Source organism: Pristis pectinata, chromosome 9 (genome assembly GCF_009764475.1).
Source record: "Pristis pectinata isolate sPriPec2 chromosome 9, sPriPec2.1.pri, whole genome shotgun sequence".
Lineage (NCBI taxonomy): Eukaryota > Metazoa > Chordata > Chondrichthyes > Rhinopristiformes > Pristidae > Pristis > Pristis pectinata.
In genome coordinates, this window is record NC_067413.1 from 63,581,039 (window position 1) to 63,599,161 (window position 18,123).

General features: G+C 39.8%; 1 protein-coding gene across 1 annotated transcript in view; it reads left to right on the plus strand.

The window, feature by feature from the left end:
• The first annotated feature begins 667 nt into the window (after positions 1–667).
• The window catches only part of myom1a (myomesin 1a (skelemin)), a 103,857-nt gene continuing 86,401 nt past the window's right edge, over positions 668–18,123 (plus strand). The window contains 2 exon segments of the mRNA XM_052022592.1: positions 668–769; positions 14,014–14,204. Coding sequence (XP_051878552.1) covers positions 14,068–14,204 — 137 coding nt within the window. The 5' untranslated portion in view covers positions 668–769; positions 14,014–14,067.

An 18,123-nucleotide genomic window follows, 5' to 3' on the forward strand; every position in this document is an offset into this window, starting at 1 on the left:
GGCAAAAGCAAATCGATTTTCTAAGGTTGCAAGAAGTATGCAGCTTCAAAGATCACAAGATTGCTTAACAAGATGAAACTTGAGGACTTTGAGTACCAGGTTCCTAACGATATTTTCCTGAATGTAAATATTTCTGAGAAATACTGAAGGAAAATGAGCACTAAAACAAATTATTTAAAATGCTTAAACTCTGTTAAAAATAGAGAATACTGGAAATAGCAGGGGGTCAGGCAGCATCTGTTGAGAGTGTAACAGCATTAACATTTCAGGTCAAAGACCTTTCATTAGTTCTCAGAATACTTAGAGATAGATCAAGTATAGAAGACGCAGACAAAGTGGGAAGGTAAGACAGAACAAAAGGGAAAGTCTAATATGATGTGAAACAGGAGAGATTACATAACTGGATGATGGTGCAAGATGAAAGAAAATGATGAAAAAGAACATACTGTAAGTCTAGAAGAGGTGTAAATGCAGTCTATACTTATCAGAGAAGTAATTTCATGGTAGTTAATATTCTGTACTTATTGGCAAGTTAAAGGAATTTTATAGAAGTAAGATTTGAAAAAGTAATCAGTTTGTTGTATGCTATAGATTAGGCTTCCTTAATGCTGCAACTTTAAGTAGGTGCTGGCATACTGATTATGTTTCAGCAATTTGTCCAGCTTTCCTTCTGAGAACATTCCTACTGCTGAGTCTCTGCCACTCAAGCAACATTAACTCAAAGGTCAGATGGGAGACGTTTCATATTAACACTGGTGAGCCCTTCCAGGTATGTTCATCTTCCACTAGACATGGGGTGAATTTTTTCAAATTACCTCACTTATTGCTTCTTACAATTAACCTATTTTCTTCTACTCTTTCCTGTTTTTTTCATGCACAAATGACTTTATTGATTGGGCATGCTTTCAAAGACTGGAGTCTATGGAAATTAGAATGGTAATTGGGGCGTGTGTCACTTCTGTTAATAGACTATTGAAAATGTTTTTATTTACCTATCACTTTATGGATGATATTTGATTTTATTGTGTGGGCACTAATCTGACAGATAAGGTCACCCAGCCATTATGAAACCAAGCTGAATTTTAATTCCATTAGTGGTATAAACAATCAATAGAACACTTTTAAATGGCTTGCAAGGTAATATTAAGAACATCATCCAGCTACTACAAAGAAGGACAAGATATGAGAATGCCTTCACCAGCGAATGCCTTCACCAGCAAGGTTCTCCTCAATGCGCTAGCCACCCATTATTTCAGGTTGATGACATCATGGGAGGACTATCATCAAAAAGATTACAACAGTTGTAGAGGAAGCCCGTTACCACCTTCTTAGGGCAATAAATGCACATTTTTGAGTGTAACAAATTTTAAAAGGACAGGAAAGCCGAGTAATACTTGAAGTGGAGACCTTAGTTATGCGTCATAAGTACAGAAGTATCAGCTCTCATTAATGACTCTAGCGCTGCCAAGATTTTCAGGTTCACGATCTTAAGTTATAATCAGAATCAACTTCCATTTATTTGGAGTTGATTACCAGCAATCTTAAAGGAGGAACTCCAGTAGTTTGTGCGTGCCATTGTTTCCTGCTCAAATAAATCAATGAGGTTAAAGTCCCTACAAAGCCTTTTATTTAATGGTATAGAAGAAGACATTTGTAATTTATTTCAGTGGCAGTGAAATGATATTTAATACAATAATGATAGATCAGGTCTATGAGAGAAGAATCCTGGCATGAGGAACTCTGTGAGATATTATCGGGGCTACATCTGGAAGCACATTGCCCCCATAGCTTGTCAACTCTACAGCTCCAACTACTGTTGGGAATAGAGAGGAGTGCAGCACAGACACAACTAGCAATAGGAACCAGTTAGTGCCATCAAAACACATTAAGCAGGTCTATTACTACAACTGCACAATAAGATTAAATGAATCATTGATTATGCAAAAACAAAGCAATAACCAGTGAAGGTGTTTGATTCCAGAGTTGCTGATTTCATTTGTTAGAAAGTCCTATGGCATTAATGTGTTTTACCTTCACTATCATTGCTTGATCACTGAGTGCCTCTTAATGTCTCTGCAACTCCACGTCCTCTTCATCTCTTCATAGACAGTCCCTTAGGGATAAAAATGATTTGCCACAGATTTGGGTATTCCAAGATGACTTGTGAGTTCTATGTGGGATTGGCAGATTGCCACTAGTGGGGTAAGAGGAACTTAACAAAGCAAATCAATGGGTTATTTGGATTGCTGTGCTTCATTATTTTTGCTGGACCTTCTCACATTCTTGTTGGAGAGACTAAATGTGCTTGTCTCCTTCCCAGATTATTTTCTACCAGTTTGAGTGGTCATCAGCAGGGGTTGGTCAATTTCCTTATGAATGTTTTGAGAACATCCCTGAAGCCTTTTCTCTGTCACCCTGAAATTGCTTGCCATGACAGAACTCAGAACATAATGCTTGTTTCAGGAGTCTGGTGTCAGGCATGCAGTGGATGTTGTTTGAGCATGATCAGAGCCTCAGTGCTGGGGATGTTGGCCTAGGAGAAGAGGGTGACATTGGCTTGCATATCTTTCCAGAGGATTTGGATGATTTAGCAGAGACAGTACTGGTGTTACTTCTCCAGTGCTTTGAGGTGCCTACTGTAAATTGCTCATGTCTGGCATATACAGGAGGTGGGGATCTCTGCTGTTTGATAGATCATGAGCTTTGTGCCTGGCTTGACAACTTTTAAAACTTGTTTCCTCATCCAACCGGAACATTGGAGTCAGTAGTGGATTTTGTCATCAGTGTCTCATTGAAGGACCTTTGTCCTCTGGATGTTTAGTGTAAGGCCAATGCACTCATGTGCTTCATTGAAGGAATCAAGTATGACTTGGAGGTCAGAGGAAAATAGTCAGACATCAAGTATTGCCTGCAAATTACAGCTCAATGATTGAGCTGGAGTGGAAGCAACGAAGGCTGAACAGTTTCCCATCATCCTGTCGACTAGCTCCATTCCAGGGAGGAGTTGGTTGGAGTTGAGGTGGAATAATCCAGCAAAATGATTGAGAAGAGGGTTGGTACATTGATTTGATCCCAGTCTGCACTGAGATTACGTCTGAGATGCGTTTGTTGTGAGGATCACAACTTGCATGTTATCATGGAGCAGACAGGCAATTTAAAAAGTATCCTCCATAATGCCTCTCGGTTGACAGAGTCAAAGACCTCTGGTGAGGCTGAAAAAGGCCATAGAAGTTGATATTGGTTCCAATGTTTTTCTTTGATTTTTCTTGAGCAGTAAAAATCATGCACATTGTACCTCTTGATGGGCTCTGGGCAGAGCTCTTTGGCCACTGGAAGAATTGGTCGTAGAAGATTCTGGTAACGACTTTCCCAGAGGCAGGCAGTAAGGAGACCCCCCTGTAATTACCACAATCAGATTTCAGAATCAGAATTAGATTTATTATCACTGACTCATGACGAGAAATTTGTTGTTTTGCGGCAGCAGTACAGAGCAAAGACATAAAATTACTATAAATTAAAAATAAATAAGTAGTGAAAAAAAAATAATGAGGTAGTGTTCATGGGTTCATGGACCATTCAGAAATCTGATTACGAAGGGGAAGAAGCTGTTTCTAAATCATTGAGTGTGGGTCTTCAGGCTCCTGTACCTCCTCCCCGATGGTAGTAATGAGAAGAGGGCATATCCCAGATGGTGAGGGTTCTTAGTGATGGATGCTGCCTTCTTGAGGCACTGCCTCTCGAAGATGTCCTTGATGGTGGGGAGGGTTGGGCCTGTGATGGAGTTGGCAATCTCTGCAACCAGCTTTATCTCATTTATCTCATTCCTTGAAAGTGGTCACGATTACTACGTCTTTGAGATCCATTGAATTTATAAAAATAAAATTTCAGGATCAGGCTATTGCTGGCAGGGACATTTATTGCCCATCCCCAGTTACCCTTGAGAAGCTGGTAATGAGCTGCCTTCTTGAACTGCTGCAGTAATTTGGTGAAGGTACATCCACCATACCTTAGGGTAGGGAGTTCCAGGATTTAACCCCTGCAGCAATGAAAAACTGTTGATTAGCCTAACAACCAGCATGTCCTTGGAATTGGAGAGGAAATCGGGGCACCTAGGGAAAATCCATAGGACCACAGGGAGGACATGCAAACTCTGCACAGGCAGCTCTAAGAGTGAAATCAAACCCATGTTGCTGCAGCTTAAAAGCAGCTGCATTACCTGCAGTGCTATTGTGCCACAGTATTTAAAACTATTAAATTTGCTTTGAATAATTGAAAAAAAAATCACCAATACTTATAAAAGAAAATAGGAAGGTAAAGAGGAGCCACAAACTTTCAGTGGCAGATAGTATTAAGGAAAATCCCAAGGCAGTTTGTAAGTATATTAAGAGCAAGAGGGAAATCAGGGAACAAGTGGGTCAAATGAATACGCCTCATTTGTATTCATAGAGAAGAAATACCTTATTGTTACAGATTTCAGGGAGGATGATGGGGATACCCTTGTCCATGTTTACATTAAAAAGCAGGATAGATTAGATGCTTTAGCGGCATAATGAAGGATACGTGCCCAGGACATGATGAGATTTATCCCATTCTGCAATGAGGCAAGGAAGAAGGTGGCTGGGAGCTTGATATTTTTAAATCTTCGCAGATCACTGCTGAAGTGCCAGATGAATGGAGGGCAGCAAATGTGGTACTTTATTCAGGGAGAGCAGCAGGGATAAACCATTACAGGCCAGTGAGTCTAATGTCAGTGAGAGGGAAGTTATTGGAAACTATTCTGAGGGACAGGATTAATAAATTATATTTGGAGAGACAGGAATTGTTCAGGGATATTCAGCATGACTTTGTTGATGGGAGAACTTGTCTAACTAATTTGATTGAGTTATTTGAAGAGGTAACCAAAATATATCGATGAGGGCAATGCCCTTGATGTAGTCCACATGGACTTCAGTAGGGCCTTTGGCAGGGTGCCAAATGGAAAGCTGGAGCGGAAGGTTAGATCACATGGGATCCAAGGTGAGTTAGCCATTTGGATACAAAGCCTGCTTGGTGGTAGGAGTCAGAGGGTGGCAGATTGGAGGTTTGTGACCAGTGATGTTCTGCAAGGATCAGTGCTGGGTCCATTGTTTGTCACCTGTATTAATGATTTGGATGAGGATGTAGTTGGCATGGTTAGTAAATTTGCAGATGACACCAAAATTAGTGGCATAGTGAAGAACGTTATTCAAGATTACAACAGGATCTGGATCATCTGGGAAAGTGGGCTATGGAATGGCAGATGGAATTTAAAGCAGACAAATGCAAAGTGTTGCATTTTGGTCAGTTAAATCAGGGCAGGACTTACACAGTAAATGCCCCTGGAGAGAGTTGTAGAACAGAGACCTCGGGGTACAAGAAAATAGTTCCCTGAAAGTGGTGACACATATAGATAGGGTGTGAAGAAGACATTTGGCGTACTTGCCTTCATCAGTCAGGGCACTGAGTACAAGAATTGGGATATCATGTTACAACTGTATAAGGCATTGGCGAGAGCACACTTGGGATATTCTGTGCAGTTCTGATCACCCAGCAATAGGGAAGATGTCATTGAGCTAGAAAGGGTGCTGAAAAGATTCTCAAGGATGTTACTGGGACTGGAGGACTTAAGTTATAAGGAGAGACTGGATAGGCTAGGGCTTTTTTCCCTGGAGTGTGGGAGGCTGAGGGGGTTAGGGGAGTCTAAAACTAAAGGGCAAAGATTTTAGCTGAGAGGGAAAAAATTTAAAGGGGACCTGAGGGGAAATTTTTCCCACAGAGGATGGTGGGTATGTGGAATGTGCTGCCAGAGGAAGTGGTAGCAGTCGGTATAATTACAATGTTTAAAAGGCATATAGATAAGGTACATTGATAGGAAGGGTTCAGAGGGATAGGGCCAAATACAGGCAAATGAGACTAGCTCAGGTAGGCAACTTGGTCAGCATGGACGAGTTGAGCCAAAGAACCTGTTTCCTGTGCTGTATAACTCTGTACTCTATGGAAGGCTGGTCCAAAATTTGGAGCCCAAGGATCCAAGGCAAGTTGGCTTGGTAATAAGAGTCAGAGGATGATGGTGGAGGATTACTGTGAACAGTGGTGTACCACAGGAATCAGTACTACGACCCTTTGTCATTTACATGAACAATTAATATTAACAATAGTATTATGGCAGATAACATGAAAATTGGCCGTGTTGTTAATGGTGAGGATAGTCTTAGCTACAGAGAGACATTGATCAGCTGGTAAGTTGGGCGGAGCAATGGCAAATGGAATTTGATCCTAATAAATACAAGGTGATGCATTTTGGGAGGTCTATTAAGGGTAAGATATACACCATTAATGGTAGAGCTCCAGGTAGTATTGAGGAACAGAGGGACCTCTTTGTACAAGTCCATGGATCACTAAAAGTGGCAGCATGGTTGGGTAAGGTGGTGAAGAAGGCATAAGGGATGCTGGCCTGCATTGGCAGCTGTAAGAGCATGGAGGTCATGGTACAACATTTTATATGTTGATTAGTCCACTGCTGGAGTATTGTGTACTGTTGTGGTCTCCAGACAAGAGGAAGGACATGATTGCACTGGAGAGGGGCCAAAGGAAATTTACCAGGATGTTGCCTTGTATGGAATGCTTCAGAGATTGGATGGGCTGTGTTTGTTTTCTTTTGAGTGGAGGAGACTGAGGGGCAACCTGACAGAGGTGTACAAAATTATGAGATACATAGATACAGTGGATAGTGAGAAGTTTTCCCATAACAGAGACATTAAAATCCAGAGGGCGTAGATTAATGACAAGGAGTCAGAACTTTAGAGGGGATTGGAGGAAAAATATTTTCACCCAGAAGATGGTTGCAATCTAGAATGCACTGCCTGAGAAGGTAATGAACACAGGTACTAGTACAACATTTAAAACATTTCTGGACAAGCACTTGATTTGCTGAGGCATAGAAGGATACAGACCAAGTGCTGGTGTTAGTACTTGATGGTTAGTATGGTCATGGTGGCCTGAAGAGCCCGTTTCTATGCTTTATGATTCTATGACTCTCTATGGCTTTTAAAATTAATTAAAAGCATTAACATAAAGTAAAATAACTAAAAAGAAAACTGAAATGACCATTCTGTTCCTAATCTTAAGATCAGGAAAACCCATTCATATGAATAGGGTCTAGTTGGTTAATTATTGCAGGAGCAGCATAAGTTTGGGATGAGCTGAGTGCACCTATCCAATGATATGACTGTAAAGAGATAATGAACATAGAAGAGTGATTGAATGGATTTCCTTCCAAATAAAACAATACATTGTATTTTTGAAATTTAGAAGCTCACTTCCCTCAATATACCATTCATTTTAAAATGTTTTCTCTTTTTAAAGAAATGAATTTGCAGTTCCTATCATGCATACCCTTTGAATGTTCTACATTATGTCAATTTTGTTTTAATACATAGATGATTTCAGGAAATAATATGCTACAGTGTTGTTTAACTTTTCATTTGAATAATTTGTTTATTAATTTTTCAGCAGTTTTAATAAACAAATCTCAGTATCCTTTTGCAGCACATACTTAGAAAGAAGTAAAAAGTTTACTTTCTAACGTTAAGGGGTGTTATTGATATGCTTAAACAATTAATCTGGTATTTTTAGAAAAAAGGCTAAGTGAGAGTTAATACTGGAGACCTCCCCTATTCCATTTCCCTACTAAATATAGTTCAGTAAATTCCCTTTAAGACTCCAGTTGTCACTTGTTTCCATTTGCACTACTGCCGTTCTTTGTGTCTGCAAATAAACATTCTATAGTTAAACTGTGCTCTTGCCTGGCAGTGGTACTGAAAAGATTAAAAGCTGAATGGATCTTACATATTCCTTGCTTAGTGAGTGAGTATGAATAGGAGGTAGGAATGCTTTGAACCATATGCACAATAACACAAATGTGATGAAGCAACTCTCATTAGCAAAGGTAATGGAGAAAGATTTTACCATGATTACTGTCTATTCATTAAATTTATCTAATAAATGTAAAACATCAATCAGTAATCATGTTCAAGTACCATGTTAGAATTCACCATGAAGCCATTTTATCAAGTCAGAATAACTTGTTTTAACTTGGTGTCAATTATTGCAGAGTTATTTTATGTGTAAAGTTGGGCTGGCTCTCTGCAAAAATGATTTTCTAGAAAGAACTCAGAGGAGAACAACAAAGGTCTTAGGTTCTGTTGAGAAAAAGGCAAACAAAACTAGAGACAATGAGATTTAGGGTTTTAAAATATTGAGAATTATGGAAAAATTATGTCCAAAAAGATGATTTAACTTGATCTTAGAGGATGGATTTAAAAAGATTTAAGCAAAGAATGAAATATAAAAGATTTCCCACAGAGTAGTGGCTAGGCAGAATGAGTTTCCAGTCAACGGTATGCCTATTAATACACTTAAGAAAGGCTGGGTGTGAATGTTAGGTAATTAGGAATTGTTAAGGAACAAATTGACTTTTAAAAATTTCAATAAAATATAGTTCTAATTCATTTGTATTGGAAGGAGAGAAACCAGGGAAATGTCACCGAACCTTAAAGGATTAGTGTCAAGTCCCTGATAGAATATGTTGGACATGATCTCGGTCACTTGAATAACATTCTAGTTCAATATTTTCTAATATTTCTCCCTAGCTTTCAGGTTTAAATATATAATTAAATTTTACTCTGATGAGGCATAATTTTCCACAGGATAAGCAATCCTGTAGCAAGTGACATGGCATTCATCTGAACTTTCAATTTTATTATCTATTCAGAGAGAACTGGTGCCCACCCAAGGTAATAAAACAACAGCTTTCATAAAAAGAATTAGTGATAAGTTGAGTTATTAGATAAAAATATGAGGTGTTTATTGAAAAGAATATGACTTCAGATAAAAATAAATAATAAGATAAGGTATCTTTATTAGTCACATGTACATCGAAACACACAGTGAAATGTATCTTTTGCATAGAGTGTTCTGGGGGCAGCCGGCAAATGTCGCCACACTTCCAGCGCCAACATACCATGCCCACAACTTCCTAACCCATACGTCTTTGGAATGTGGGAGGAAACCGGAGCACCCAGAGGAAACCCACGCAGACACAGGGAGAATGTACAAACTCCTTACAGACAGTGGCTGGAATTGAACCCGGGTCGCTGGCGCTGTAATAGCATTACGCTAACCGCTACACTACCATGCCTGCCCAAACAAAACAAAATGACAAGTTTTATGGTGTTAGATAGCATATAAACAGAATGCAAGGTAGGTAAGACTGGGCTGGACAAACACGCCTGAAACCTATATTAAGTGATGAGGTCATCTTCTGCTGTACAATGAGTGGTTATATTCCAGTCCTCTGCATGGGACATTCTCTACAGAGAACAGTGTGTAATACAAAGGAAGATTAGATATTGGATAATAGTTTGTGGAGCCTTTTGAGGTTCGAGGCAAAAACTTTATTAAAATGGAGCAAAGTGGAGTTCTGCAAAGGAGTTGTCAATGACACTGGCTCATATTGGCAGAAGGAGAATAATTCAGAATTCAGATGTCTTATTAAAGACCTCATTAGGGATAGGAAGGAAATTAATGAAGAAATATTGAAATTTACTGTAAATAAGACAAATGCTTTTCTGGAGAGTCTCAACAAGTACACAGCTGAGAAGGATCCTAAACTGAATTATTCAAGTATAAATGATCTAGACCAGCCAATCAGGCAACTTATCCCAAACATCATAGGCATAATTGAAAGCAAGACAGAATAAATATTTATAGAGTCATAGCTGACCAAGGTGCCTTCCTGAGCTAGACCCATTTGCCCATATTTAGCCCACATCCCTCTAGACATTTCCTAGCCATGAATCTGTCAAAGAGTCATACAGCACAGAAACAGCCCCTTCGGCCCAACTGGTCCATGCTGACCAAGATTCCCATCTAAGCCAGTCCCATTTGTGTTTGGCCCATATCCCTGTAAACCTTTCCTATCCATGTATTTGTCCAAGTGCCTTTTAAATGTTGTTACTATACCTGCCTCAGCATCCTCTGACAGCTCATTCCATATACTGACCACTCTCTGGGTGAAAATGTTGCCCCTCAGGTTCCTACTAAATTTCTCTCCTCTCACCTTAAACCTGTGCCCTCTAGTTCTTGATTCTCCAACCCTGGGAAAAAGACCGTGTGCATTGACCTTATCTACACCCCTCATGATTTTATACACCTCTATATGATGACCCCTTATTCTCCTATGCTCCAATGAATGAAGTCCCAACCTGCCCAACCTCTCTCCATAACTCAGTCCCTCAGGTCCTGGCAACATCCTCTTAAATCTCTTCAGCACTGTTTTCAGCTTAATGACATCTTTCCTATAGCAGGATGACCAAAACTGAACACAGTATTCCAAATTCAGCTTCACCATTGTCTTGTACAACTGCAACATAACATCCCAACTTCTATACTCAATGCCCTGACAGATGAAGGCTGGCGTGCCAACAGCCTTCTTTGCCATCCTGTGTACCTGCAATGCTACTTTCATGGAACCATGTACTTCTACTCCTAGGTCCCTCTGTTCTACAACATTCCCCAGGGCCCTACCATTCACTGTGAAAGTCCTACCCTGATCTGTCTTCCCAAAATGCAACACCTCGCCCTTATCTGAATTAAACTCCATTTGCCCAGCTGCCTAAATGTCTTTTAAACGTTGTAATTGTACCTGTCTCTACCACTTCTTTTGGCAGCTCATTCCATATTCCCACCAGATCTGTCCCTCGGATCCCTTTCAACCTTTCCTCTCTCACCATAAATCTATGCCCTCTAGTTTTAGAACCCTTCACCTGGAAAAAAGACTGTGACCATCCACCTTATCTATTCCCCTCAAGATTTTATAAATTTCTACAAGGTCACCCCTCAGCCTCTTTCACTTCAGGGAAAACAATCCCAGCCACCCAGTCTCTCTGTATAGCTCAAGCCCTCCATTCCCAGCAACATCCTTGTGAAACTTTTCTGCACTCTCTCAAGCTTAATCACGTTCTTCCTATAGTATGGCATTCAGAACTGCACACATTATTCCAGGTGCAGTCTCATCATTGTCTTGTACAATGTAACGTGACGTCACAGCTCTATAACTCAATGTTCTGTCCCATGAAGGCATGCATGCCTTATGCTTTCTTCACCACCTTGTCTACCTATGTCACCACTTTCAGGGATTTTGGTACATGTCCCCCTAGGTCTCCCTATTCCAAACATTCCCCAGAGCCTTGTCATTCACTGTGTATGTCCTGCCCTGGTCTAACTTCCCAAAATGCATCGCTTCACAATTGTCTGTGTTAAATTCCATTTGGCCATTCCTTTGCCCATTTCCCCAGTTGATCTAGAACCTGTTGTAACCTTGAAGAACCTTCTTCACTGTTCACCACACCACTGGTTTTGGTATTATCTGCTGCAAACTTACTAATCACACCAACTACATTCTCATGCAAATTGACAATATATATGACAACAGGGGACCCAGCACCAATCCCTGCAGCACACCACTGGCCACAGTCCTCCCATTTGAAAAATAACCCTCTACCACTACCCTCTGACACGTTCCACCAAGCCAATTTTGTATCAAATTGGCTATCTCACCTTGGATCCCACATGATCTTGCCTTCTAGAGCAGCCTACCATGTAGGACCTTGTCAAAAGCTTTAATAAAATCCATGCAGACAACGTCTACTGCCTTGCCCTTTTCAACCTTCTTGGTCACCTCTCAGTCAAATTCATGAGACACCATTCCTCACATACAAAGCTATGCTGACTCTCCCTAATCAGTCCTTGCCTCTCCAAATGCAGATAGATCCTGTCTCTCAGAATCCCCTCCAGTAACTTTCCCACCACTGATATCAGCTCACTGGCCTGTAATCCCCTGTCTTGTTTAATATTTGTCTGATAAATGTGGGCATCAGTCTGAAGGAGAAAAGTACAATAATATTGATTGTCTAATATGAGGTGGGAAAGTTCAGCCAGGCCATGGGTTGGTCCATGTGATTTTAAAAACATTGTTTTTGTTAAAATAAATAGGAATTAATATGTGTAGTTCTTTTGAGTCAAGAAAACCTACAACAAAGTTGAGCAAGGGATTTACACCTTCAGTCACAAGGTGAGCTTGTTCAGCAATCTATTGATGCAACAACCCAATTTGAAATTAATACATATCACAATGTTGCTTTTAATTTTCATCAATTTTTGGCTGCACATAATGTTTAGTATTGCTCCTGCTATGGATTATTTGAAGTAGGAATACTTACACTGATCCCGTGATTGTGTGTGTGTGTGTGTGTGTGTGTGTGTGTGTGTGTTAGTTAAGTCTATGTAGCAGAGCCTAGTCCCTTGTCGTCTTCAACCTCTTTGCTTTGGACCAAGACCTCTTCATGTCAAAATAGTGTGCAACCATCATCTAATATAACAAATAAATCTTGCAATGACACTTATCGCTCCTCAAAACCTCAAATTTTCCATCTTCAACACCCCCCTCCCTATCCTCCATTAGGCACCATTCGTCCCATCTGTGACAGCCTGCGGATCCCACAAAGGATTCATCAGCCATTTCAGAACCCACCGAACTGGCGAGGAGGCAAGTTACCTCGAATCCGAGCAGCCGTCTAAGGAGATTGTGATCCCGGCACCTTTCAGACCACACCTCCACGTATGTGTATGCAATCATTGGATTAGCTATCAGAAATCAAATCTGTGATAGGGGCAGAGGGTGGCTAAGGTTAGTGAAATGTATCCAGATTTAAGAAGCGAGTGGATAAAAGGGGCCAGCGAATTGGAACTTGAACTCAAGTAATTACAGATTCTTATTTTGCTGTACATGAAATGTTAAACAGCTCTTTACCTGCATGCAACCCCTTGAGATTTCTAGCTGTGGGAGACTGATTGCTTGGTCTAGTGCTATATTTATCAATCCTTCAAGCCATAAAAGGTCGGGACTCTGGCTTTCACATTCCACTGACGGGAGGCATTATTTTTGTACTGAACTCTGGAGCCGAGTCTGCAGCCTTCTTCCTCCCATTGCTTTCCCCGATACATCACACCGAGTGTTCTCGCTGGTACATACAACAAAATCCCAGAAAACATTTGACATTTGGTAAGTGCTCTTGATTTTAAGCAGGTTTGGCAGGACTTGTGGCGGTTCTGTGACTTAAATGTTGTTTTTCTTTATTAAAAAGTTAAGGTCCCGTTGGTCGCTGACCGGTGCAGTTCTAAATGTGCACTCAACACATAGCTCAACTGGTGGGATAGGTCTGAATCAGAGTTTTATTAATTTGGTATTATGTCGAGGTTATCTGCAATAAAAGGACACACTTAGATACCAAGAATGAACCGAGATTATATTTCACTTGAATCCTATGTGGCTGGATGTTAACAATTCTGTCAGAATTATTTTAACGTTGATCTCGAAATAGAAAATTGAACGCAGAATGGGAAGGTGCATGTAAACATGGCCAAATGTAACGCACGAAGTTCAATTTGCAGCTAATTGTGTTTATTACAATGGATTATTAGCTCTTTCACATAAGGATTAGTTAAAACCATCAAAAGTAGTGCCAATTATTTAGAATTACATTTAATTTTGTTTAATATAATTGGTATTATATACAATATACACCATTTTCTGTACTGTTACCTCCCAAACATGTAAGTTACGCATTCCTTATCATCCATACTTCAAAATGATTTGTTACACTGAAACATTGTGGCAGATTGTTGGTTATAAGGATTTGAAGGCTTCTCTGCACCGTTCTAAGTGTTACTTACAACGACCAGCTATGGTTCAGACCAGAAAAGGAAATAAAATAAATCAGAACCTTGTTACCTATATCTTGGCACCAGCGCACTCTGCATTTCACTAACCAGCAATGACTTACATTCATTTTTGTCGGTTTATTCTGTTTTCATTCATGGAGCAGATTGTTGAACCCCTTACCTGACTTTTGTTTCTGCTTTATCTATGAACAGACTTCCGAGAGTATATCTAGCCGAGTGGGAACAGTTGGATATTACGTGACCAGCATGTCCTCGCTATCATTACCTTTTTACCAGAGACACCACCGGCACTATGACCGTGACTATCGTAGCAGCCAGTTGCAGTCCACTATGCAAGACTACCGCCTGGAGGAAAAGCGCAAAATTGCAACTCGCTCCCACGGGTAAGACACTGACTGTCAGGGTCACATACTGACGGGGCTACAACAGCGACCCAGATTTTGCAAACTTCTTCAATAGGTGAAGGGTGTTTACATTGTATTTTAATGTATGTCAGCAACAGATGCTCCCAAAATTATAATAATTTATCCAGGATTTGGTCTGGACATAAATTCTTGATAATCTGCTGGGATCTAGATTTCAACAACATAGAACATAGGCCCACAATGTTGTGCCGAACCAATTACATTAGTAATAAAATGCCCAACTACACTAATCCCTTCTGCCTACACAATGTCTATATCCTACCATTTCCCTCACATTCATGTGCCTATCTAAAAGCTCCTTGAACACTCCTATCATATTTGCCTCCACCACCACCCCAGGCAGCATATTCCAAGCACCCACCACTCTCTGTGTAAAAAAAAACTTGCCCCGTGCATCTCCTTTGAACTTTCCCCCTCACCTTAACTGTATGCCCCATTAACTATTAAATCTAGTTAGATTTTTGTTGGCAAACTATATTTCAACATTGACTTATTGCAATTAAAGTGAATTTTAATTGTTAGAGTACTTAGTAGATCAAAATCAGAAAAAAAATCCAGATGTTTGGAATCTGAAGTAAAAGAAAACAAGAAATGCTAGAAACACACAGTGGATCAGGCAGCACCTGTGGAAACAGAAACAGAGTTAATAGTTCAGGCTGAGAGACCCTTCAAGGGTCTTTGACCTGTAACATTAACCATTTCTCTTTCCAGAGATGCTGCCTCACCTACTGAGTTTCTTTTCAGCATTTTCAGTTTTTATTTGTGTACTTAGTTGGTTATCCTGCAAAAAACACATAATTAAAGCAATATTATAGTCATAAAAATGACTAGTGGCTTTAATGACTCTTTCTATCAATCTGCCTGGCTTTAGAAAATGTTGCTTTCTGATCCTGCAGACATATATACTGCTTCTTTTGCTGTTTTACTCTTTAAGGATGTCTAATTTGAAATTAATTGATTTAACAACTGCAGAAAATCTGAACAATCAATAGCAAATGTTAGAAATAAACATGAGTTTCTTCAAAATCAATGGGAATGCCACTTGATTGAGTTGATTCCCCACAAACTGGTCAGGTGAATGATCCCATTTAATAGACTAATCTCAATCTTTCAGGTGTTGACAAACTTCACTACTTGCTTCCAGTAGTGGTTGATTTGAATGTCTATTGTGTTTTTGTTTTATACTAGTCTATTGCAGGTTTCAGATTGAAACATCCAATTATACCTGTAACCCAGTCAGTCACAAGAAAAGAATGTAGCACAGCAAAGCAGGGAGAGGGTTCATCCCTCAGCTCTAACTCAACAATCTCCCAATCATAACAATAAAAATAAAAGCACCTTGCACTTATATTGCACCTTTAAGATAGCAAATTGGCACAGGTTGCTTCTGATTATAAATCAGGATTTAATGCCAATCCATAAACATAAGGCATATCATCAAAAGTTTGGTCAATAAGATAGGTTTTACAGATCTTCTTAGAGAAGAGAAGTGCAGAGGTTTAGAAGGGGATTACAGTGCCTTGGCAGCTGAAGGCACTACTTTCAGCTTGGGGAGCCTCCCTAGGTCAGAAATACAGGTGAATGGTTTGGTGCACATTATGATATGAACATGAAAGATTAGTAACAAGCTTTGAGGATTTATCACTCTTTTAACACCTGCTAAGACATCTGATACCTCTTCTTTTCAATGGTAATTTGCACTAGAATTCCACTGTCCTCTATCCTGAATTCTCCAATTTTAATGTCCTTCTCCACAGTGGATACAGATGATAACTATTCATTTAAGACCACACCTATATCCTCTGGCTCCATGCACATATTGCCACTTTGGTCCCTAATGGACCTTGTACATTCCCTGGTTACCCTCTTGCCTTTAATATACTTATTTTATTTATGCATTTTGCTTAATCTTACCCACCAGCACTATTTCCTGTCCCCTCTTTGTCCTCCTACTTTGTCCTCTACAGGGCTTTCTCTAGTGCTGTAGAGCCACCCCTATTTTCAGTTCCCTACAGCCACTACGATTTGTTAATTTATCCAACCCTCTGTATCCCATGACATGTAGGGTTCCTTGGACTTATCTTTCACCCTTCCAAGAATGCTTTGGCCGTGAACTCTCATTATTTTTAATGACTATTGCCTTCTCTGCTACGGGAAATAGATCATTTTGGTTTAGGAGAACAGGAGAAAAAAAATGTTAACAAGGGGATGTCAACAATTTTTAAATTTCAAGATCTATTATTTGAATCCATGTAAAGAGGGTCATTTTGAATGGTTAAGCAAACACAGCCATTACTGTTGTTCTGAGTTGCTTGACTGTAAATCTCACTATTCAGTTACGACATTATATTGAGAACATTAGTACTTACTACGCATGGGGAGTTTTCTATTCAAAGTATTCAGGATTTTGGGCATTTGAACTAGAAAAATTTCTATATTACTTTTACACATGATACATGAAGGTTTTTAACAGTGCACCACTATTGACATTGTAAAGTATTTTGCATGATTTTTTAATAGCAATTTGCCCAGCCACCATCAAACGTTGGTGTACTTGTAACCAAATCCTGTGTTGAAGTTGAAAGTATGCTGTGTTAGCACTTTTTCTATGGTAGTAGACTGAGTTGGGTCAAAGGACCTGTTTCTGTACTGTATTACCTTATGACTCTATGGACAGAAGGACTTCATTGTCATACTATTCTGCAAACCAATTTCAATTTAATGAATTTCCCAGAAAACTTGGGCTGGGTAGTATTCTGATAATGTAAGGGAATCTATACAGCTTGGATCTGATAAAAATGAATTTAGGTCCAGAATTTCCTTGAATTGCTGTCACTTAGCTGGAAGTATTTCAGAAATCCTGTTTAGCTGTGTAGATGAGGCTTCAGCCAGACTTTGGAGCAGAAACAGCTCCAAGGACATTTGTGGCCTTGAACACTGATATGGCTGTTCTTACAAGTTTGTCTTGCCACCAGGGATTGTGCTGTCCCACAACAGTTTTTAGAAACTTGGACAGGGACTGGTTGGCTGTTTGGTTAGTCAAATTTCCAAATCCTTTCCATTGCAGATGCTGCAGTCTTTCAAACATCCAAAGGTTTGGAGGGTTGCAAGTTGTACACCCCCCCTCCCCCACCTATAAAAAGGCAGAAAAATTAATTAATCAAGCTATCATTGGCAGTGGGAAGACTTCTAGAGACAATAGTCCAAGAGAGTGTTAGATTCCACTTGGGTAATAAATGACAGCCAGCAAAGATGTGATCAAGAAAAATTATGTCCGATTAACTTGATAGTGTTCTCTGATAAGATAAAGGCAATTCAGTTGCTGTTTTCATATGAACTTCAAGAAGTCTGTTGTTAATAATACCAGATAACAGAATTGCTAGCAAAATGAAAGTTGGTGCAATTACAGTGATGGTAATAACATGTATAAAATAGGTTGAGTGTCAGAAAGCAGAGTGATAATTATTTTCCAGTAACAGGCAGAATGTAAAGTGGGCCTTGGCTATTTTTGATGAGTTTTAATAATCCGCATTTGAGCATAGGAGGCACCATTTTAAAAATTGTGAATGAAACAAGGGTTAGAAATATCAAAAAGACATTCGGAGACATAGCTTGGTGGTGCAGAGGGTATCTGTGTGGCAGATGACATTTATTGCAACAAAGTGTGAAATTTATTTACAGCGTGGTAACAGGCCCTTCCGGCCCAACAAGTCTGCGCTGCCCATTTTAAACCCCAAATTAACCTACCCGTATGTCTTTAGAAAGTGGAATGAAACCAGAGCACCTGGCGGAAACCCACCCAGACATGGGAGAACGTACAAACTCCTTACAGACAGCGACGGGAATCGAACCCCGATCACTGGCGCTGTAATAGCGT